The 23,136-nt window shown below is 52.0% G+C and overlaps 2 protein-coding genes across 2 annotated transcripts in view; one reads left to right on the top strand and one right to left on the bottom strand.

Moving 5' to 3' along the window:
• The first annotated feature begins 1,992 nt into the window (after nt 1-1,992).
• CFAP73 (cilia and flagella associated protein 73) lies at nt 1,993-22,997 on the top strand. Its single transcript, XM_084820459.1, has 8 exons — nt 1,993-2,269; nt 7,261-7,366; nt 9,080-9,184; nt 11,421-11,621; nt 13,080-13,301; nt 14,955-15,113; nt 16,943-17,080; nt 22,609-22,997. The coding sequence occupies exons 1-7, from the start codon at nt 2,214-2,216 to the stop codon at nt 17,060-17,062; spliced, it is 969 nt and encodes a 322-aa protein (XP_084676585.1). The 5' UTR covers nt 1,993-2,213; the 3' UTR covers nt 17,063-17,080; nt 22,609-22,997.
• The window catches only part of DDX54 (DEAD-box helicase 54), a 37,523-nt gene continuing 33,512 nt past the window's right edge, over nt 19,126-23,136 (bottom strand). Inside the window, exon 20 of the mRNA XM_084820442.1 lies at nt 19,126-20,607. Within this exon, the coding sequence (XP_084676568.1) occupies nt 20,366-20,607 (242 nt within the window). The 3' untranslated portion in view covers nt 19,126-20,365. The remainder of the gene's footprint in view (nt 20,608-23,136) is intronic.

Genomic DNA, 23,136 nt, shown 5'->3' with positions numbered 1-23,136 from the left:
CTACAAAAGACCTACAAAAGACATATATAATACAGAGAGAGAGAGATCAACACAGCTGAATGTTTGACTCTCCTTGCAGGCATAGCTATGGGGACTGTCATGACGAATGTCTGCACTTCAGAATTATCATTACATCACTGAACAGACATAGAACAAGTCTGTTGACAACTTTTGCATGACAGCCCTTCAGATATTTGAAGACAGCTATCATATCTGGATTAAACTAGGTGTGGAATTGATACATTTCTTCAGTGATCTAAGAAGAAGTAGATAATAGCAGGCCGCTATTATTTTGGCTGGATTTGACTGTTCTGGCCTGAAGTACAGTAGGGGTTTTTTTTAACACAAAATTATAATTAAAGTATTTACTTGCCGGTCTTCTGAACCTGGAGGTGATCAGGAAAGAGACTACAGAAAGCCACAACAGCGAGAATGTATGCCTTGTAAGATGCTCAGAAATCTTCTGTTAGTAGGAGTCTCACGCTTGGGCACATCTTCTGAAGTTTGGCGCCCACCCACTGCAATTAAGAGTGCCACTAATGATGAGTGAGAAATGGATGGCGGCCGGAAAACAACAACAACAAAAACACAGGATGTGTTTGTACCTTCTTTCTTCCTACTGTAGAACATCACAGGGCTAAATGTGGAGCTGGGTGTAAGTAAGCAAGAGTAGTTTCGATCATCACTTCTTCTTTCACATCCAGACTGTGTTGTGTGAGTCAAGAACAGCTCTGCAGGTGAGCAAGCTGTGTGCGCGCGCACGCGCGTGGGATTCGATTCAGGAGCACAAAAAGGCAGCAGCACTAGATAGCAAAATTTGGCTTCCTAAGCATCTCAGTTTTTAGTGGGGTCTTTATTTTCCAAGCCTAAATTGCAGTCTGTGCATGCTGTATGAATGTGTATGCGTGTGTGATGTGTGAGGGTGTGCGTGTGTATTTTAAGTGTGAAAGTGTGTTTGTGTGTGAGTGAACGGATGTGTGTGATATGAGAATTTATGTGAGGGTGTGTGTATGAATGGATGTGTATGAGGGTGTGTGTATGTATAAGAGGGGAGAGAGGGAAAGTGTGAGCGTGTGGGGTAGCCCTGACCGCTTCAGCCTGGACTCTACCCTTTTTTGTAGCCCCACCACCACCACTAGCATGTTCCTCTGGAAGTTAATGTGGCCCCCTGGCTGAAAAAGGTCCCCCCACACACAGCTGGTACACCTCCCCAAATAACTCCTATCCCCCGGGCCCAGGTCCCCCCCGGGTCACACACCTATGACTTTGCAAGACTCGAGTTTATTATTGTATGAATGTGCACACACACAATGTTGGAAAAATCTACCTTTCAACATAGGTAAAGGCTCTTGCACACGCGCGCGCACACACGGCAGGGAGGAAAAGTGAATGGGAAAGGTAAAGACTAAGCCGGTGTGGTGTAGTGGTTAGAGTGCAGGACTGAGGAGAGGAGGGTTCCAATCCTCACACAGCTAGAAAGCTCACTATGTGACTTCGTCCAGTCACTGTCTCTCAGCCCAAGTAACCTACCTCACAGGGTTGTTGTGAGGATAAAAATGGGGTTGGCCACAGTGGTGGCGGTGGGGAAAACCATATCTGCTGCCTCGAGCTCCTTACTGCTCAAAGAGGTGGGGAACCTCTTTCAGCCTCGGGGCCAAATTCCATTTTGGTGAAGCTGGGGGGCGGTGGGAGACATTCCAGTGGTGGGTGTGGCTGAAGGCAAAAGGGGCGGGGCCAGCATACCAGAAACACCAGCGGGTTTATCTTAAAGCAACTAGAGGAGCCCTTGCAACCTTTTGGAGGGGGGGGGGGACTGCACGAAAGCCGGGAAACCACCCACTGATTTGCGGGGGGGAGGGGGCGGAGCCATCCAGAGAAACCCCTCCCCCAGCCGGATTTGGCCCCTGGGCCGGAGATTCCCGACCCCTGCCTTGGAGGAAAGTCGGGGGGAAATACGATAAGGGCTAAATCAAATAAGGGAGCGGCGCTTCTCCAGCCACGCACGCCGGGCGGGCCGTGCACGCGCGGTCTCAGCCTCCCGGACGCGGTGGCCATGGCAACAGAACGTTGTGCTGGCCGTCTCCTTGGCGACGGCCGGCCGGGCGGGGCTCCCGGGATCGGAGAAGTCCCGCCAGCTGTCGCTTGTCTCCGCGTCCCGTTGCTGCCTCCGAAGCTTGGCCGGAGGAGGGAGACTTCGGGGCGGGCGAGCGGCGATGGCGGGCCTGGAGGAGAGGGTGCGCGCGGCTCTCAGGGACAAGCTGCTCCTGATGTGAGATTGGGGGGGGGGGTGCACAGGCTTGGGGAGCCCCATCCACCACCCTATGGCTGATCTCAGCCCGGGGGGTGGGGGGCGTTATTTGGGGAGGTGGGCCGGGCAGTGATGCAGCCAGGGCATTCTAGACCCTGGACTTTAGCAGTTTTATTGGGGGGGGGGCGTTATTTGGGGAGGTGGGCCAGGCAGTGATGCAGCCAGTGCATTCTAGACCCTGGACTTTAGCAGTTTTATGGGGGGGGCGTTATTTGGGGAGGTGGGCCAGGCAGTGATGCAGCCAGGGCATTCTAGACCCTGGACTTTAGCAGTTTTATGGGGGGGGCGTTATTTGGGGAGGTGGGCCAGGCAGTGATGCAGCCAGGGCATTCTAGACCCTGGACTTTAGCAGTTTTATTGGGGGGGGCGTTATTTGGGGAGGTGGGCCAGGCAGTGATGCAGCCAGGGCATTCTAGAACCTGGACTTTAGCAGTTTTATGGGGGGGCGTTATTTGGGGAGGTGGGCCAGGCAGTGATGCAGCCAGGGCATTCTAGAACCTGGACTTTAGCAGTTTTATGGGGGGGCGTTATTTGGGGAGGTGGGCCAGGCAGTGATGCAGCCAGGGCATTCTAGACCCTGGACTTTAGCAGTTTTATGGGGGGGGCGTTATTTGGGGAGGTGGGCCAGGCAGTGAAGCAGCGAGGGCATTCTCGACCCTGGACTTTAACAGTTTTATGGGGGGGGCGTTATTTGGGGAGGTGGGCCAGGCAGTGATGCAGCCAGGGCATTCTAGACCCTGGACTTTAACAGTTTTATGGGGGGGGCGTTATTTGGGGAGGTGGGCCAGGCAGTGATGCAGCCAGGGCATTCTAGACCCTGGACTTTAACAGTTTTATGGGGGGGGTGTTATTTGGGGAGGTGGGCCAGGCAGTGATGCAGCCAGGGCATTCTAGACCCTGGACTTTAGCAGTTTTATGGGGGGGGGTGTTATTTGGGGAGGTGGGCCAGGCAGTGATGCAGCCAGGGCATTCTAGACCCTGGACTTTAGCAGTTTTATGGGGGGGGCGTTATTTGGGGAGGTGGGCCAGGCAGTGATGCAGCCAGGGCATTCTAGACCCTGGACTTTAGCAGTTTTATTGGGGGGGGGCGTTATTTGGGGAGGTGGGCCAGGCAGTGATGCAGCCAGGGCATTCTAGAACCTGGACTTTAGCAGTTTTATGGGGGGGCGTTATTTGGGGAGGTGGGCCAGGCAGTGATGCAGCCAGGGCATTCTAGAACCTGGACTTTAGCAGTTTTATGGGGGGGCGTTATTTGGGGAGGTGGGCCAGGCAGTGATGCAGCCAGGGCATTCTAGACCCTGGACTTTAGCAGTTTTATGGGGGGGCGTTATTTGGGGAGGTGGGCCAGGCAGTGAAGCAGCGAGGGCATTCTCGACCCTGGACTTTAACAGTTTTATGGGGGGGGCGTTATTTGGGGAGGTGGGCCAGGCAGTGATGCAGCCAGGGCATTCTAGACCCTGGACTTTAACAGTTTTATGGGGGGGGCGTTATTTGGGCAGGTGGGCCAGGCAGTGATGCAGCCAGGGCATTCTAGACCCTGGACTTTAACAGTTTTATGGGGGGGGTGTTATTTGGGGAGGTGGGCCAGGCAGTGATGCAGCCAGGGCATTCTAGACCCTGGACTTTAGCAGTTTTATGGGGGGGGGTGTTATTTGGGGAGGTGGGCCAGGCAGTGATGCAGCCAGGGCATTCTAGACCCTGGACTTTAGCAGATTTATGGGGGGGGGCGTTATTTGGGGAGGTGGGCCAGGCAGTGATGCAGCCAGGGCATTCTAGACCCTGGACTTTAGCAGTTTTATGGGGGGGGCGTTATTTGGGGAGGTGGGCCAGGCAGTGATGCAGCCAGGGCATTCTAGACCCTGGACTTTAGCAGTTTTAGGGGGGGGGCGTTATTTGGGGAGGTGGGCCAGGCAGTGATGCAGCCAGGGCATTCTCGACCCTGGACTTTAGCAGTTTTATTGGGGGGGCGTTATTTGGGGAGGTGGGCCAGGCAGTGATGCAGCCAGGGCATTCTAGACCCTGGACTTTAGCAGTTTTATGGGGGGGCGTTATTTGGGGAGGTGGGCCAGGCAGTGATGCAGCCAGGGCATTCTAGACCCTGGACTTTAGCAGTTTTATGGGGGGGCGTTATTTGGGGAGGTGGGCCAGGCAGTGATGCAGCCAGGGCATTCTAGACCCTGGACTTTAGCAGTTTTATGGGGGGGCGTTATTTGGGGAGGTGGGCCAGGCAGTGATGCAGCCAGGGCATTCTAGACCCTGGACTTTAGCAGTTTTAGGGGGGGGGCGTTATTTGGGGAGGTGGGCCAGGCAGTGATGCAGCCAGGGCATTCTAGACCCTGGACTTTAGCAGTTTTATGGGGGGGGCGTTATTTGGGGAGGTGGGCCAGGCAGTGATGCAGCCAGGGCATTCTAGACCCTGGACTTTAGCAGTTTTATGGGGGGGCGTTATTTGGGGAGGTGGGCCAGGCAGTGAAGCAGCGAGGGCATTCTAGACCCTGGACTTTAACAGTTTTATGGGGGGGGCGTTTTTTGGGGAGGTGGGCCAGGCAGTGATGCAGCGAGGGCATTCTCGACCCTGGACTTTAACAGTTTTATGGGGGGGGCGTTATTTATGGGAGGTGGGCCAGGCAGTGATGCAGCCAGGGCATTCTAGACCCTGGACTTTAGCAGTTTTATGGGGGGGGGCGTTATTTGTGGAGGTGGGCCAGGCAGTGATGCAGCCAGGGCATTCTAGACCCTGGACTTTAACAGTTTTATGGGGGGGGCATTATTTGGGGAGGTGGGCCAGGCAGTGATGTAGCGAGGGCATTCTAGACCCTGGAGTTTAACAGTTTTATGGGGGGGGCGTTATTTGGGGAGGTGGGCCAGGCACTGATGCAGCGAGGGCATTATAGACCCTTATTAGGGGGGGCGTTATTTGGGGAGGTGGAACAGGCATTGATGCAGTGAGGGCATTTCAGTCTCTGGACCTAACTGTTTTTTTTTGGGGGGGGGGAGGCTTTAGATGGTCTTGTGTATTCCTTCCCTTGTGAAGCACAACACTCACATTTCTCTTCCCCCCACAGCCGCCATCCTGCGCTTGAGAATTGCTTTTACATTCCTTCTACTTTAGAAAGTTTTCCAACGGGGGGGGGGGGAGGGGGGATTACCCTGAGCATGTGCAGCTTTGCATTTTTGCTTAAGCTCCCTTAAATCATAGCACCACCAAGACGACAAGAATAATACAGCGCAGCGGAGTTCGCTTCTATGACTGTGATGTCCTTCTCACCTGCTGCATTCTGGGTGGTCATCCCCCACCCCACCCCGGGGCTGCGAGACCCTGAATTTTGGCCCCGCGGTCTTGCCCTAGCTGCACTGCTGGGCACAGAAGGAGGCAAAGGGCACGTTCCTATGCATGTTTAGAGAACAAAAAGCCCCACATCTCCCAGCATCACTCTCGCTGGAGAATGCTGGGAGTTGTAGGACTTTTTTTGGTCTGAACATGCATAGGGTTGCTTCCAAAGGCCTGCAAAGTTTGGGGAACGGGCCGTAGCTCATTGGTAGAGCCCCTGCTTTGCATGCAAAAGGTCCCAGGTTCAGCCCTCAGCATTTCCACGTAGGACTGGGGGAAATCCCTGTGAGAAACCCTGAAGAGTGTCCTGTGTTCAGATCTGTGGAGCGGAAACTGGGCAGTTGTTCCCTCCCAGGTGCAGCTTGGCTTGCTGTATGCTGGAAGCCAAGGCTGGTTTCTATGATGAGGGAAACTTCACAGCCCAAGATTTGACCTTTTAGATTGGGGGGGGGGGGAATCCCATTTTCAGACTTTCTAGTGATTAATGTGCCTTAGGCGGTGTGCACACCTAACTGTGGCTGCCCTACCTTACAGGGGGCCTGTAAGGATGACCACAACAACAAGCAGGTCTGCAACAAAAAGTTGCAGCGTATTCTCCAGCAGTGGTGCTATTCAGGATTAGAGCGTGTCGTCATTTCTTCCAAGTGGGGCATTCCATTCTTCTCTCTGCCTGCTTCCCCCCCCCCATTTTCTGCATTTCTCTTCCATTGAACATTTTTTGAGCAAAAAGCATATTTCCTTTTTGCCAAGACATTTTGTGCATGTGTTGCAGTTGATGTGTGCATGCGTTGCAGTAAGCATTGTCTTAAAAGTGGTAGCCCCTCCCCCCCTTTCACAAGTGGGAGAATGCCTCTTTTAAGGTAGTGTTTGCACTCTGCATTTTTTATAAGTATGTGGATTAATTTCTTTATTTCCTTAGCTGCAGCTGTTGCTACCTGATTAATTGAGGCACCTTTTTTTTGTTGATCATCTTTTTTGGCTCGGGACCACAGTACCAGATGGAATGCCTCTTGTGGCATGAACCGACCAGTATAGTATGCTCTGCATCTAAGGCTCTCCTCCGGGAGCTTCCTCCGAAGGTGGCTCAGGGGCGGCAATAAGGGAAAGGGCCTTCTCAGTGGTGGCCTCCCAATTATGGAATAATCTCCCTGACGAGGCCCACCTGGCACCAACATTGTCATCTTTTCTGTGCCAGGTTAAAACTGCCCTCTTCTCTCAGGCATTTGGCAGCATATAAAGAGTCTCTTTGATTGTCTTTGGCCAACTGCTTTAAATTGTTTTAAATATATGTTGTTGCTGTGTGTACTATTTGTTCTATGTCATTACGTGAATGGTTTTGTACTTTATATAATGGATTTTAGTGATTTTATTAAAATTTTTGTGAACTGTCCAGAGAGCTTCGGCTATGAGGCAGTATAGAAATACAATAAATGAAATGAAATGATCAAAATGTTCTTTCATCGATGCATCTCATAGGTCAATCCACTGAAATGTTGCCCAGCCCTGAACTTAATGGGTTATAGGTACTGGGCACTTTGGGGTTAAGTGCTGGTATCGAAGACAAGGTTGATTGACACATGTGAGTTTGGCACTTTCCCTTAGATCTTGTTTCTTGTTTCAGGAAAATCCCAGAGAAAGAGTACGACTTTTTGCCTCCCGCTTGTTGCCTGTTGGAGAAACAGAGAGAACTGGTTCAGGTGGAACAGGCTGTACTGGCACAGAAAGAGGTAATACCGGCTGTTCTAAGAACCCCTCCAATGAGGGCATGTGGATTTCCTTGCCGCACACGAGAGAGATGACCAGTGCAGACTTGGGAACAGATGTAGGAAGCTGCCTTATACCAAGCCCGACTAGCTCAGTTAGGGATGTCAGAGAATTCCGCCACGGATTTCAGTGAGGCTGAATGCCAGTGCATTCAGCCCCGCAAAATCCGTGGCGGAATGAAGCCCCCCACCCTGCGAAAGGTGTGCGAAATGGAGCACTTACCTGCTGCCGTTCGCACTGCTTTGAGAATGGCGTCTGCGTCTGCAGACGCCATTCACTTCTTCATTATAGCCGTGATAGGCTACGTAAATACTTATGTAGCCTATCATGGCTAACGCAGGGACGCCATTTGCATCCCTGTGGAGGCGGTGATAGGCTACGTAAGTATTTACGTAGCCTATCATGGCAAAAAAAAAAAAAGGGAACGCAAATGGCGGCCACGGCGGCCGCCATTTGCATTCCCCCTTTTTTTTGCCGTGATAGGCAAAGGACAGGGGTGCAAATGGCAGCCGCTACGCCATTTGCGCCTCTGTCTTTTGCCGTGATAGGCTAAGTAAATATTTACATAACCTATCACAGCAAAAAAAAAAAGGGAACGCAAATGGCGGCAGCTACGGTGGCCGCCATTTGCATCCCTGTGCAGGCTGCCCAGCAGCCAGATGGCCGGCTGCAGGCGGCCCTGGCTAGTGGCTCTGCGGAGTCGCCGCGGAGCGGAGCTGGCCGGGGAGAATTTCAGGGGAAGGGATGGAGCGCCTCCCCCCCACTGCGAATGTCACCCTTTGAAAAGGTAAGTGACTTTTGTACATCCCTAAGCTCAGTATTGCCTACACTAGGGATGTTGAACCTCACTGCCTGGGGTCTCAATCTGGCCTTCCTGAGTTCACCAGACATCTCCCTCTCCCCTGACCACCGATCATTTGGTGGTTTCTGGCTTTTGTAAATCCCCCCGCCCCTTCTAAAAGGCTGAAATGCCTCTCCTGCATTTAGTAGGAGTAACTCTCCTGTTAGTTCTTGGCAGTAACAGAGTTAAGGTGCAATCCTATACACGTTTAGACAGCAAAAAAAGTCCTACAACTTCCAGCATTCCCTAGCCAGCATGGCTGGCTGGGGAATGCTGGAAGTTGTAGGACTTGTTGCTGTCTAAATATGCATAGGATTGCACACTTAAGCTACAGTATGTGGGTAGTTTTTGTATTTCTGGCCCCAGCCCTTTTGCCTTTGGCCCCACACCACCACTGGAATGCAGCCCTCGAGAGTTTCTCTGAAATTGAATTGAAATAGGTTCGGCAGCCCTGGCTGACACTGGCTGGCAGCAGCTCTCCAGGGTTTCAGATGGGTTTTTCCCCCCAACCTAGCTGGAGATACCACAAACGGAACCAGGGACCTTCTGCACGCGACAGACATGCTTCACTAGTTAACTACAGCCCCTTTCGAAGAAAACATTGCCAAAATCAAGATAAATTATGTCCGCAGCATTCCCACAGTCCACTGAGCAAGAATCCCAATTTTAAAAAAGACAGAAAGAAACAAGATCAAATGGGTAGTGTTTAAGGCACAGCTGCAGGGGCAAGGTAAGAAAGGCCACTGCCCCAAAGGTGCCAGTCAGACATACCGTTATTTTTTCTTTGTCAAAAGCATTTGTCCTCCTCAGCTGACACTCTCTCATCCTCTCCCAGGAGTTTCAGACGAAGATGGAAGATCTGCAGCATCGACGGCAGGAGCTGGAGCGCAAAGAGGGAAAGCTGAAAGAGGCCATCTTGAAGTTTGACAAGTTCCTGAAGGTCTGTAGGCGTAGGACAGGGGTGGGCAACTTCTCATGGTCTGGGGGCCAGACTGTGAGTGGAACGACATGAAGGGGGTGTAACGGTAGGCCTGGTAGGCACCTGCTGAGAGCCCACACCCCAGCAGGGGCCCACGGACAAGAGCCCCCAGAGTTGCTCCTCCTCTGCGCCATTGCAACCTGCTTGTTCCCCTGCCTCTCGCCCTGGCCCAGACAACGGTGGTGGAGAGAAGGAGGAGCAGGCGATGCCACGGCCGACTTGCTCCCCGGCTCTCTGCCTGTCAAGCAAGCAAGTGGGAGCCATGATGAAGAGGAGGAGGAGGAGGAGGAAAAGCAGCTGGTGGCAATGGCAGCGAGAAGGCAGACTCACTGAGGGAGGGGGCCCATTGAGGGTTGTCTTGCCTAAGGACCTTTGAAAACCTGGAGTCAGCACTGGGTGGGGGAAAGGTCTTACAAGCCCCTCCCCCAAGCCCCTCCCCTCCCATAATGTCATCTGGCCCCACCCACTTTCCCTTTCTCCATGCAGAGAGAAGCACAGAGGCAGTGACTTGGCTGGGGCTTGCAAGACCTCTCCCAGGGGAATCCCCACGTTATCTCCAGTCACTAATTGGAGATAACACGGATTTCTCTTTGCACCACTCGCCCACCCATCTGGAAGGGGAGCGATGTGGGGGGGGGGAACCCCCTTGTTATCTCCGCCACCTCCTCCCCAAGCCCCGGTAGCTTCAAGGCCAGAGGGCGGGGCCATGGAGGTTGTGCCACCCTCTCCAGGCCAGATCGGGAACCTCTGCAGGCGGAATTAGGACCACTGACCAGAGGTTCACTGCCTCCTAAGAGGAGGGACGCAGGTGCAGTGGAGGCTGGTGGCTCTGATGTCAGTGGGGCTGTAGGTCCGCTCTGGGTTTCTGTCAGAACCAGTCAGAACTCTAAAGGAGCTATCCAAGGTGCACCTAACCTCCTAAGTCAGGTAGTATAGCCAGCAGCTATGGGATGATAGCAGAGCTGATGTCCCCAGAGAAGCTTGCCTGGCATTTACTTTGATATTATTTTGGTGCCAGGCTTTTAAACTGATCATTGCTTTTATGACGCTGGGTGTTTGCTTTTCATTTCACAGACTTTTTAAAAAAAAATTGCTCCTCTTATTATGGTGTTTTATGGTTTTAACTTTGACTTGTTTTCATGTCATTTTAACTTTTTGAAAGCTGCCGTGGGAAGCTGCTGAAAAGTGGGGTATAAATCCAGTCCACTGAGCCATGGCTGGCCCTGGGCTGGGCAACTGGGTTTGTGAGCCATTTTAATTACCCACAATGCCTTGGGGGCATGTTACAGCGGGGCATTGTGGGTAATTAAAATGGTGGGTGGCTTGAAATGGCCTGGCGCAGGTCGATGTGCTGCTCTGTCTGCCTCCAGCAAAGGCAGATGCGGGGGTGGGCGACACAATATATGAAGGGACCCACCAGAGGGCACTTAATTGTGCCCCCCAAATTTGCAGCTGGAGGGGGGCAGGGAGGTGGCTAATGGTGCACTATGGGGCAGGAGCTTTGTGAGTCGGTGTGAAACAGCAAACCCCAAGCACTAGGCATCAAATTTGAATTAAATACCTTATTTATTAAACAGTGTTTATAACATCTAATTTTAAAAACCCTTTAAAAATGCCACATGCTTGTCAATCATCCCACCTCCTTTACACTCATTGGCCAGAACCCCTGGAGGGTGGGAGCAGGTTTTTTTCTCACTGAGCCATTGGGGAGAAGAACAGCCTGCAGGTTTTCTGTATGTCTCTGTAAGTCAGGTGTGCACAACCTCTTTCTGCTTTTGCTTCTTTGGGCCTGTTCTGAACCTGCAGCTGATCAGTTTTACTGGGTGGCCCCCCACTTTTAGCATTCTGAACTGCAAATCAATATTGGGCTGTTAAGAACATAAGAAGAGCCCTGCTGGATCAGACCAAGGGTCCATCTAGTCCAGCATTCTGTTCACAGAGTGGCCAACCAGTTGTGGACCAGGAACCGACAAGCAGGACAGGAGTGCAACAGCACCGTCCCACCCATGTTCCCCAGCAACTGGTGTGCAGAGGCTCACTGCCTCTGATCCTGGAGGTAGCATAGAGCCATCAGGACTAGTAGCCATTGATGGCCTTCTCCTCCAGTTCTTCACCCGGAGCGGCTGTTCCGGGTTCTCATGGGGGTGGGCACAAAGGGAAGGGTCTCCTGGCATGACCCATAGCCCCTGTCTTGCAGGAGAACGATGCCAAGAAGAGCCGGGCGCTGCGCAAGGCCGGCGAGGAGCAGCGGCAAGCGGCCCAGAGAGGGGCGGAAGCGGAGCGCCTTCGCCAGGAAATTGCCCGGCTGCTGACGGTGAAGGAGAAGTTGCAGCAGCGCCTGGCGGCCCACAAAGCTTTCCCCACCTATCTGCAGAAGGTTCTGGAGAAGTCCGAGCAGGTGAGAGAGCGGGGAGACGAGCGCGTGGGAGCCTGAGCGAAGGTGCTGGGAAGAAAATCCCAGTGCAGGCTTTTTCGTGCAAGTCAAGGCCTTCAAACAATTTTTTTCTGGCAGTAGGGTTGGAGAGAAGGAGGCAGCGTGAATTAAAACGGCTGCCAATTAATCCCTCAAAAAACCTGACCAGGCCTCCTTTTTTCCCCCTCTTTAATTGTGGATTTTGGACTCGAAAATCAGAAAAGCAGAAAAGCAAGAGGAGAGGTGGTTCTTGGTATGTTTTCGGTGCAATCCTGTTGAGATAGCCAGCAGCCTCTGAAGTCAGAGGCTGCCAAGCATCCAATGCAGGGTGGACGTAGCAGGGATTGTTGCCTCCGTGCTCTGGCCACCTTGCATTTTTGGCTGGCTGCGGCTTCGGGGAGGGGGCAGGAGGAGGCCACATGGCAGATAGGAAGCTGCATAAAGCAGCTTCTGCGGTCTCCCCCCACCCCCCAGCACTGCCCCCTTTTCTCCGGCTCCACGCTCCGTTTCTGAGCGCAGAGATGTAGCTGGTGCAGAGACAGAACCGTGCTGGCTACAAGGGGTCAGGGGAGGGAGCGCGGTTTCTGGGCACCACGTCCGGAGTCCTGGCTCCAACCACGGTTTCCAGCAACTGAAAAATCCCACAGCCCTCTCAACATTGTCTAGTGGCCATAGCTTTGCTCCCTAATTTTTTTAAACCCTTAATATATCTTGGGGCTAATAGCTGTGCTGGCTGAACAGGATGGGAGTTGGAGTTCAACCCATGAGGGCGGTGCCATGGAGGGGAAATCTGTCTTAGGAGAATGGACTGCTTTTTGCAGTGAGCTTGGCCTTCCAGCCCAGCAAAAAAACACTGCAATCCACCCTTCACCTAAAGGGCTCCATCCCAAGGCCTTGCCTGGATAGAAGCATTTTTTATTACCAGACTGGACAACTCTTAATCATCGTCCTCAGACCCCAAATATAAGCAGTGTAACCATTTATGAAACACATTACTTCCTTGAAGCATTTTCCCTGTGTTCCTCCGAAAAGTTTTCTAGAGCGGCTTACGCAGGTTCAGTAGCAAACAAGACAACCCCTGCAGGTTTATGATGTAAAAGGCATGATACAAAAGGAAAGCAGGGTGAGGTGAAAATAAATAAATAAATAAATAAAAGTGACAGTGTTGTTATCATTCCCAGCTGGAATGGAAACAGATTCATGGAGAAGAGGGGCCACAGGGAATTGGGCCCTGCTTCTGGCTTATCTGCTGCTGCTCTTAAAATAAATAGTAACAATGGTGATAATGATATAGAGTGGGAAGGGGCTGAAAGGATGACAATGTTGGCAGCTGACCATTCTCTAGTCTAGGCCTAAGCACACCATCTCTGAGAAGGGTCCCAGAAGACCTGACATCTGCTCCTCATTCTGTCTTTGCTCTGAAAACCCCTCCCCGCCCCGCAGTTTCAAGAAATCCCGGAGCTGATCAGCCGGTTTCAGGCCCTGTCGGCCACCCAGGCCACCTTGGTCCAGAGGGAGCTCATTGCCCGCGAGGCTGTGGAGCGGGAGCGCGCCTGCCTGAAGCAGTTTGTGGAGGACAGCGGCAATGAGGTCTTGCAGCGGAACAACCAGGTGGCTGAGCTTCAGGCCCGGCTAGAGGAAGCCCAGACCAGGGTGCACGAAGGGGTAAGGCAGTGGTTTACGGGCAGGCCGTTACCAGGATCAGGGCAGGGGTGGCTTGTACCTGGGGTGTATGATTGATGTGCCCCCAAATGGGGTCTTGTATTGCAATAAAGTGTTTCAGGTTTTGCCCTCTAAAAACGTTAGGATGGCTGCCTTCTAAAGGACATGAGCCCCATGTCCATCATAGTGTAATACCAGGTACAAACTGACAGCTGGAGGGATTTTATTGCTGACTCTCCAAGCTTCACCTGTTGATTTCTGCTTGTTAAATGTGCAGAATCTGGTAGTGTCATGGTAAATTTGGAAGTGCAGGTGCTCATCATGACAGCCCCCATCGCCACGTCTCCAAGGAGAGTCCAGAAATGCAGGCAGCTGGGTTGATCCATCACAACGAAGTTCTAGCAGTTTTCATCTCACGAGAACACAGTGACCAACCAGCTGCCCCCGGGAAACCCACAAGCAGGGCATGAGTGCAACAGCACCCTCCCACCCATGTTCCCCAGAAGCTGGTGGACATACCTCCGTTCTGAACCTGCAGCTGATCAGTTTCGCTGGGTGCCTCCCAACATTTAGCATTCTGAACTGCAAACCAACATTGGGCGGTTAAGAACATGAGAAGAGCCCTGCTGGGTCAGACCAAGGGTCCATCTAGTCCAGCATTCTGTTCCCACAGTGGCCAACCAGCTGCCCACGGGAAGCCCACAAGCAGGACACAAGTGCAACAGCACCCTCCCGCCCATGTTCCCCAGCAGTTGGTGACTAGTGCAAAGTTCCTGTAAAAAGGGAAGGCCGCAACTTCCACAGCACCGTTCTTCCAGCTGCAATTAATTACTGTTAGTCCTTGCAGCATTTAGTCAGTTTCATCTATATTTTGTGATTCTGTCCTTTGTATTGTGCTGTTCCTTTTGTGGTCCTTTTTGTATACCCACTGTTTTTTTGTCCCCTTATATTACAATATTATATAATTTTTACTTGTGTGTTCCAGCTCTGCGCCGTTTAGCATTCCTGGGTTTTGTTTCCCCAGCAATTGGTGGACATGCCTCTTTCTGGCTGTACGTCTTTGGGCCTGTTCTGAACCTGCAGCTGATCAATTTCACTGGGTGCCCCCCAACATTTAGCATTTTGAACTGCAAACCAATATCAGGCTGTTAAGAACATAAGAAGAGCCCTGCTGGATCAGACCAAGGGTTCATCTAGTCCAGCATTCTGTTCACACAGCGGCCAACCAGCTGCTTGGGAGAAACCCTCAGGATGGACTCAAGTGCAATAGAACCCTCCCGCCCATGTTCCCCAGCAACTGGTGTACATCTCCACCAGGTCTTTTGCGAAGCTAGTAGATCTTAATTGCCCAGATCAAGCCACCCCAAATTACATGACAAAAGGGAACTATGTAGTGTTGCTGGGAAAGTGCATTTCCCTACAGCTACTGTGAGGATTGCAGCTAAGCTCGAAGGGACCAGGGAGCCCTGAGTGGGGTGGCAGATGATGTCAGTGTCCCTGCTAATAAAAAGGTGCTGGTGCTATGTCCCTGTGAACCCTGCCTCCACTATGCCACTGACAGAATCTCTGTGCATGGCAACCACAAGGGCTGCATGCCAAAGGATGTGCCCCTGACTCTCCATGCTGCCTTCCTCCCCCCGTTCCCCGTCACTCCAGGAGTCCAGCTGGGTCTGCATCCAGAACACAGCGGCCGACAAGACGCTGGAACTTGGGCAGATCAAGCTGGCAGCCCTGAACCTCTTCCAGATGGTTGCCAAGCACAGGAAGCTGCCTGCTGATGTGCCGCTGGAGGACACGGAAGCCCAGCTCAGTGCGGTCAGTATCAATGTTAATTTATCTGAAATCTTTTTATGCTGTTCCTCAGCCAGAAAAGCTCCCCGAGCAGATTAAGGCAACAAGAGAGTCCCTGCCTGCTGGCTTGCAATTTAAAAAAAGACACGACACACAAGGAAAAAGGCATGGGGAGGGAAGAGGAAAAAAAGAATAATTCTTTCAGCAGAACTGGTGGAACGGCCTTGCTCTCCCTCCCCTCTGTAGTGCCTGTTGGAATGGCTGCTGGTGGTGACAACTAAGGCAGGAGATGACGTAATGGGGGTGGCCTTTCTCCCTCTCATCTCCAAAGCTCAGCCTGCGGGAATGGCTCCTGGAATAGTGCTACGCACAAACACCCTTTGCATAGTGCTAGAGCAGGGCTGTGTGTATTCTGACTGTTTTCCCCCCTTTTTAAAACTCTGTACCCAAGCAGGGCACTCCAAATTCTGCAGCCTCTGGAAATTCTGCAACTGGAGGCCATTGGCATGAATTCCTTTGATAAAGTGTGCACACATCTGTCTGTCTGTCTGTCTGTCTATCATCTATCTACTCTCTCTCTCTGCACTATCAGAGAAATTCATGCAAGTGTCCTCCACATGCATGCACTATCCATCTATCTATATGCTCTATCTACCCGTCCAAAGGGGGAAAAGAAGTACCACCCCCTGGTGCCCCCACCCGCCAGCCATTTCTTGGGATTCCAGGCATTAGCCACACATTTCCAAGCACATCTGCACAACTCCGAGGACTACAAAGTTGGGGTTTTGATTTCAAAAGCAAGCGGAAATGCTAAGGAATCTCTCTTTTGCATCTGCTTCCGCGTTCCCCTCCCCGCTGGGCCCTTCCTCTCACATAGCCAAAGGAGTTCTCCTTCATGCAGAGGTAGTAGGATGCTACCATTCCCATTTAACCCTCCTGGCGTTCCCCAAGCGGCCCCACCCCTTCTTCCCCAAGCACCAATCTTTTGGTGGTTTCCTGGCACGCGTGCAGTTTCCCCCCCTTGTTTTAAAAGGTTGAAATGCCTCTCTTAAGGTTTCGTGACAGGCAGGAAGAGCTCTAAGCAACAATACGCTGCTTTTTAGCTCTGCCCTTTTTGCCTCTGGCCTCACCTCCTTTGACCCTGGCCTCACCCACCACTGGAATCCGGCCCCCAAGTTCTTCTCCGAAACTGAATTCGGCCCCCGGGCTGCAATAGGTTCCCTACTCATGTAATATCCCATTTAAACCACGTGCTGAGGGTGTGTTTTTCTGGCTTCAGTGGAGGGAGAGGCCAGTGGGATTTCATTCTTTACGCCATTGGTTTCCCTCTTTCTTCCATCCCGGGACTCAAGCCAGAGTGCTTGGGCCGTCCCCCATCCGGGCCCTGAGCAGACGCAGATCTGCTTAGCTTCAGCAAGGCTGCTGCACCCTGTGCCTTCAGGCCATGCCCTGGGTCCCTGTCAGTGCCGGCTCTAGGTTTTTGAGGGCTCTCTTGGGCAAGACCCCCTCAAAGGCCCCTCAGTGAGTTGTCCCCAGCTTCTCCTCCTCCTCTTCCTCATCATGGCCCCCACTTGCTTGCTTGACAGGGAGCAAGCAGACCATGGTATCCACTGCTCCTCCTCCTCTCCACCACCATTGTCTGGGCCAGAGCGAGAGGCAGGTGAACAAGCAGGCTGCAGTGGTGACAAAGAGGAGCAGCAAGTCCAGGGGGCTCTTGTCAGCGGGCCCCTGCTGGGGTGTGGGCCCTTGGCAGGTGCCCAACCATGCCGACCTGTGACGCTAGCCCTGGTCCTTACCCACACACCATCCAGAGAGAATCGTTTTACAAATCCCCATCTCCCCGATTTCACCAGGTCCAGCTCTGCATTGTCGACTTAATCGATATCCTTGCCGACTTCCGCAAAGGGGAGGCAGCACCGGTTCCAAAGCCCGGACCAGCCACGGCACCCCAGTCCGAGCCAGAGACCAGCTAACCACACCTACTGTCTGGGGTGAGCTGAGACGCGTCGGTTTCTTCCGTAACTCCCGATGTGCCCACTTCATCTAGGCAGAAAACTGGCACGTCCCGTCCCTGCGTTGTCCTCTGTTCCCCAGCTTCTAGTGGTGGGCGGGGCTGAAGGCAAAGGTGGCGGGTCTAAAATACCCCAAACGCCAGCCTATTGTAACTTAAAAGCTCTTACTGCCAGAAACGAAGCCTTAGGAGAAACATTTCAGCTTGTTAGAATGGGGAAAAAACTGCAAAAGCCAGGAAGCCATGAAACGGCTGGTAGTTGGGGGGGGGGGGAGGTGGGGCTGGGGAGAAGGGGCGTGGCATCCAGGGGAACCCCGGAGGGCCAGACTGAGACCCCGAGGAAGGCCACATGTGGCCGCCAAGCTTAACATTCAAAACCCTTGCAATAGTTACTGGACAGTAAGTCCCACCAAATTCAGAGACACTTACGGAGCAATCCACAGGCATGGGGGGCGGGGGGGGGGACCGTGGGGAATGAGCTTCCATTTCCTAAGCCCACCCCAAGGGGGCAGCGTTTGTTTTCCAGCCATTTTCTCTCCTGGTGCTCCCAATGCCGGAAGAATAAACTATATTAGCTCTGGAGCCAGTGTAGTTTTACCCCAGGGGCATGACGGAATGGGAAGGATCTTATGAATACAAGCGCCCTGCGCCCCCGGATCTTCGTCCGGGACATGAAGTGGGCTGTCATCCACAAAAGCTTACGTCACAATACGTTTGTTAGTCTTTAGCAAGACTATTCTTTCTGAAGACTAAAGAAGACTATTTAGGTTCTTTCTAAAGACTAAGAGAGATGCTCACAGTCAGTGTCAACAACACTGGGCTAGATGGGCCAATGTTCTGACTCAGTAGAAGGCAGTTTCCTAAGCCGGACTACGCCATCGATTGCCAGGAGCCAAGACAGACTGCCCCCGCTCCCTCACATCTTCCTTGTACATCGCTCCTTTTTTGTACATAGCAATGGAAAGTCTACTTTGTAAGCCGATCTTGGATGAAAAGCAGGGTATAAAGCAAGAGTGTTGAGCTTCAACCCTGCGGGCCAAATCCAGTCCACCTGTGGGCTAGATCTGGCCCTCTGGGGTTCCCCACATGGCCACCGCCCTTCCCCTGGCCCTGTCCAACTCTATTGCTCTTTGTTACCAGACCCCAGGGAAGCCGCCGACATCTTTAAACATTTATCCAAGTTCGGTAACAGGCTGAGGGGTGAACAAGCCGAGATTAAATCCCTCCCCCGCAACCTAGAGGTGGTGTTAAATCAGTAGAAAGCCTGACTCCTCAGGACGGGGATTCAACCTGTTCTGGATGGGGTCGTGCTCCCATTGAAAGATCAGGTTCCTAGCTTGGAAGCACTCCTGGTTCCAACGCTCCCTGTCTCTTCAGGTGCTACCGGTGGCATGTTTTACCCAACTCTGTCTAGACAACAGACAGTGGCAACAGTTATCCAACCCTTGGTTACGTTAGTTAGACTACTGCATTGCACTCTGTGTGGGGCTACCCTTGAAGAGCGTCCAGAAGTTTCAGTTGGTGCAAAACTAGGTCGGTAAGCAGTGCATGGTGTCGTGATCACATCACCCCAATACTGAGAGATCTGCACTGGTCGCCAATTGGTTTATGGGCTCAATTCAAGCTGCTGTTGTTAACCTTTAAAGCTCTAAGGGTGTGCAATCCCTATGCAGGTTTAGACAGAAAGAAGTCCTATAACTTCCAGCATTCTGAATACTGGGAGTTATAGGACTTTTTTCCTTTCTAAACCTGCACAGGATTGCACCCTAAATGGCTTAGCCAGGCACTATCTTGCTATGGTCCTGCTCAGGGAGGCCCTTTTGAAGACACCCTTGCTTGCAGAAGCCCATTTGTCAGGTACACGGGAAAGGGCTTTGTCGTGCGCTGCTCCCAAACTCTGAACCGCACTCCTGTTGAGAGTTACAACTGGTCCCTGCCTCTCTCTGCCTTCTGGAAGGGGGTGAAAACACAGCTTTTTAATTTGGTTTTTCAAATTGTTTTGTTACGGGCTTTAAGGTTGCTTTTAACATTTTAATAAGTTTGTCTTTGTCTCTGATATCTGTTTTCTGAATTTTTGGAAACCTGCCTTGATCGGTTCCAGAAAGGTGGTCTAGAAATACAGTACATCAATACGTAAACTAGGCACGCCGGCGCGTTGCATTTGGCTGGATAGGCGACACTGTTGTCCAGGCATGTTTTAATGCGTACAGCAAAAATGGGGGCCAGCAGAGAACATGCTTCCAAACTGACCGACAGAGAGGCAGGACAGGTTGTGAGGAAAGGGTTTGATCTCACATGACAAGGAGTCGCTTCAGATACACTAGCATCAGTGGTGTTGTGGAGGCAGGGCTCGCAGGGACGCAGCCCCGGCCCTTTTTCATGAGCAGGGACTCTGATGTCATCTGCCACCCCCCTCAGGATGCCCTGTTCCCTCTGAGCTTAGCTGCGACCCTCACTGTAGCTGTGGGGCGAATGGATTTTCCAAGCAACAATATATTGTTCCATGTTGGAATGCAAAGTATGTGGGATGACTTGTTGCGGAATGGGCATTTAAGACCTACTCACTTTACCAAAGAAAAGTTCCTGGTGGAGATGAAAACTCCTAGAAGTGGTTTGTTGATATGAATTGGCACAGCTTCCTGAAATTTTTGGACTGCCCTTGGAGACTGTCACAATGAGCTCCTGCATTTCCCAATTTACCACAACACCACTGTATGTGTGCGTGTAGTCCAATCCGGCTAGGTGTGTGGATGTTTCTGTTGGAGGGGGAGATATAATGAAGGAGCTTAGGGAAGGCTAATGGGTAATGTTGGGGCACTAAGGGAGTGTGCCAGGGGGCTGTTTAAACGAGAAGGGATCTTTCCATGAAGACTGAGTTGAGAAGGTGAAGCTTCCATAGAGTATCATATTTTGAAAACCTAAAATGTTTGTGTTTGAGTGAGTGAGTGAAAAAGAGTTTAACACTCTTGCATTTTTTCTCAGACGTCCAACTGAAATACCCCTGCCTTACTCTCAGCTGCACTGTTTTTGGATCCCAGTTGAAGGCTGTATAACTTACAACATTGTATAGTCTTAGGAGGGGGCGTGGCTGTGAGTGTTACAAAGGGACCCTGCCCTTCTGAATTTGCCACTAGACTACTGACGAGTGGGAAGCGAAACAGTCAAAAATGGTTTAATCTTCCCTTCCGGACCCAGAGTTTACACAGTAAGCAGTTGACCCAGTGGGGGGGAGGTATGGAAAGCTAGGAGCGCGGGCACCACCTGTCTACACCCTCTTCCGCATCTTGCCCTTCTTGGCGGTTCCGCGCCCAAACGCCGACCGGCGCAGCTCTTGCACACGCTGGCGGTTGCGGGACTTCAGCCGTTTCAACCCCCCGCCTTGCAGGAAACGTTGCTTGGCGGTCTTCTTCCGTTGCTTGAAGATCTGCTGCTTGGTTTTCAGCTCAGAACGGACCTGGCCATGCTGGGGGCCGTGGCTGCCATGAGGGGGCGGCGCTGGATGAGCGCCTGTGGAGAGAAATCGGAGTGGCATTACCAGAAGTGTCCTATCTTTTTGCTGGGTCAGTCTGAGCGCTTGGAGAGAGTATGCGTTTGTTTTAGGCAGTATTGCTCAAACTGACATCGCACGCACATGCACACACACACACACACCACAAAAAGTGGGGAACAAGGTATCTGCAGCCTGATAATTGCTACTTTAAAAAACAACCCAAATTTCTAGTTCTCATGGGGGCAGTGAAATGTTTGAAAAACACACAGCAGCTGCAGAACGTTCCACTGTTCTTGGGGGTCCCCCCCCCCAATTTCAGGCTCCTACTCAGGGAGGGACAGGGAATAAAAATTGTACTATGAGATAACGCAGATTCAGCAGGCGTTTATTTTTATATGTATAAAATGCACACTGTTCCAGCAGATTCTGGTACAGGGCTTTGGAAGGGGAAGGTGGCTAGGCCTCCGCAGGCCGCAGGTTCCCCATCTCTGCAATAGAAGCTGAAGAAATTAAGGCAGCCAGCCTCTGCCTTTTGTCACTGTGCAGGTTCAGGCTACGTTGTGCAGCCCAAAGGGCTCAGGTAGCCCTAGACAAGCTTTCCTTGTCTAAAGAAAAAGGCGGGTTCTCAGGATCCTGAATTCCATAGTGCAGTTGCAGACCCACAACTCACCCTCCCGCCCTCTAGTTGTGGCTTTCCAAGCCAGTCACTCTCCTTTAACCCAGTAGCTTTTCCAGATTGTGTTCCAGGAGACCCTGGTTTTCCACAGCAGCTTATTAGGGTCTCATTGAGACAGTTATGATATTCAGGGAGAACGTGGCAGAGGGTGGGGGGAGGCAATCAAATAAGGGGAGGTAGCAACAATGAGAATCCATGGAAGTGATGAGCAGGGCTGGCGCCAGAGGTAGGCATGATCGGGCACCTGCTCACGGCCCACATTCCAGCTAACTGCTCAGAGCTCGGGAAGAGGGTGGAGATTCCACTCTCCAATCTCATGTAGGGTTGCTGAGAAATTCATGGAGGGAGCAACCTTATGGCACCGTCTGAGGGGGACATACGACGGTTCAGTTTCTGGGCTCCAAGGTTGGCAACAGGGCTCCGACCTCGGAGACCAGAAAACACGCTCCCCTCTCTGCCAGCGCAGTTCTGGCTATGCCTCTGTGCTCAGAAAAGGAGTGCAAAGATAGGAAAAAAGGGTGTTCCCCAGGGAGGGGAGGAGACTGGGGCGTCAGCCATACAACGTCTCCAATCGCTGCCCCAGCCACCTTCCCTCCTGCTGCTAGACAGGTGACATCACCTGTCTAGCAGAAATGCAGGGCGGCTGGAGAGCGGAGGCGAAGATTGCCTCCACGCCCCCTGCACTGGATACTCAGCAGCCTCCAAGTTCGAGGCTGCCAACCGTCTTCACAGGATTGCGCCTTAAATTGAGATTTATTTTTTTTAAAGGATTTACCCAGTTCACCCCTCCCAAATGCGGACCTGAATGCACGTTGGGGGCTGGAAACCGTACATCGCTAAGCTTCCACTACTTGCCGCAAAACAATGTGTTCAACAGAAGCATGTTGGGAAAAAGGGAACATTTCCAAAAGCACGAACATGCTTTAGTCAATGGGTGCATGAGCCCAAATGAGCCTATGTTTAAAAAGGCGCACAAAAATGTGCACATTATGAACAACGCATACGAATTTCTGTACGGATATTTAAAGAGAAACCGCACACTTGTGCGGAAACAGGATGGCATGAGCTTGAACTAAAAGAAACACCCCGACAGTCTCAGCAAAACTGTCTGTGGGGCCCCTGAGCATGGTGTGATGTCAGGTAAGACCCCTGCCCTTGAACATGCAGGGGGGCGAGCAGGGTCACACCAAGCGCAAATTTTGTCCAGGTACCAAGGCTGGGGAAAGGTTTGTTGATCTGTGCAGAGGTGTGACGGTTCTTTGGTACAGAAAAGTGAGGTTAGTAAAGGTTCCCTGAAGACAGAAAGCTAGAAAAAACAACCCACACATATTTCTCTCCGCAGTGACCTCTGCAAAGGGGCTGCAGACTCTGGCCTCAGCCATCAGCCAGAGAACCAAGGGCCATTTGGAGGCTGCACTCGGCTTCCCCCCAGGATAAACTTCACAGCAAGGGGGAGACCAACCTGGCCCCACACATCAGCCAGAGAAGGAACAGCTGCAGGGAACTTGTTTCACCCATTCCTGCCAGAAAGAACACCTATACGACCTTGGAACTGGCGCCTGCATGCTGCTTTTTTCCTCCTCCCTCCCAATCCCTTTTCCTTTTGTGTCGTGTCCTTTAGATTGTAAACCTGAGGGCAGAGACTGTCTCGTTATTAATCTTTGTAAGCTGCTCGGGGAGCTTTTTTGGGCTGAAGGGTGGGGTAAAAATGCTGTAAATAAAATCACATTTAAAAACAGCTCAGACTTCCACTAGGGAAACCGTCGAACGGTGCCAGTTCTCAGCCTGCAGCCTCGAGTGGTGCTACTCGGGATAGACTGTCTCCAGTGCCTTTTTCCAGATGTCGAAATCTGCTCTTAAGCAGCAGGCA

This window comes from Heloderma suspectum, chromosome 13 (assembly GCF_057233095.1).
Source record: "Heloderma suspectum isolate Gila_16-S chromosome 13, 16-S_ref, whole genome shotgun sequence".
NCBI lineage: Eukaryota > Metazoa > Chordata > Lepidosauria > Squamata > Helodermatidae > Heloderma > Heloderma suspectum.
This window is presented reverse-complemented; position numbering and strand designations above follow the sequence as displayed.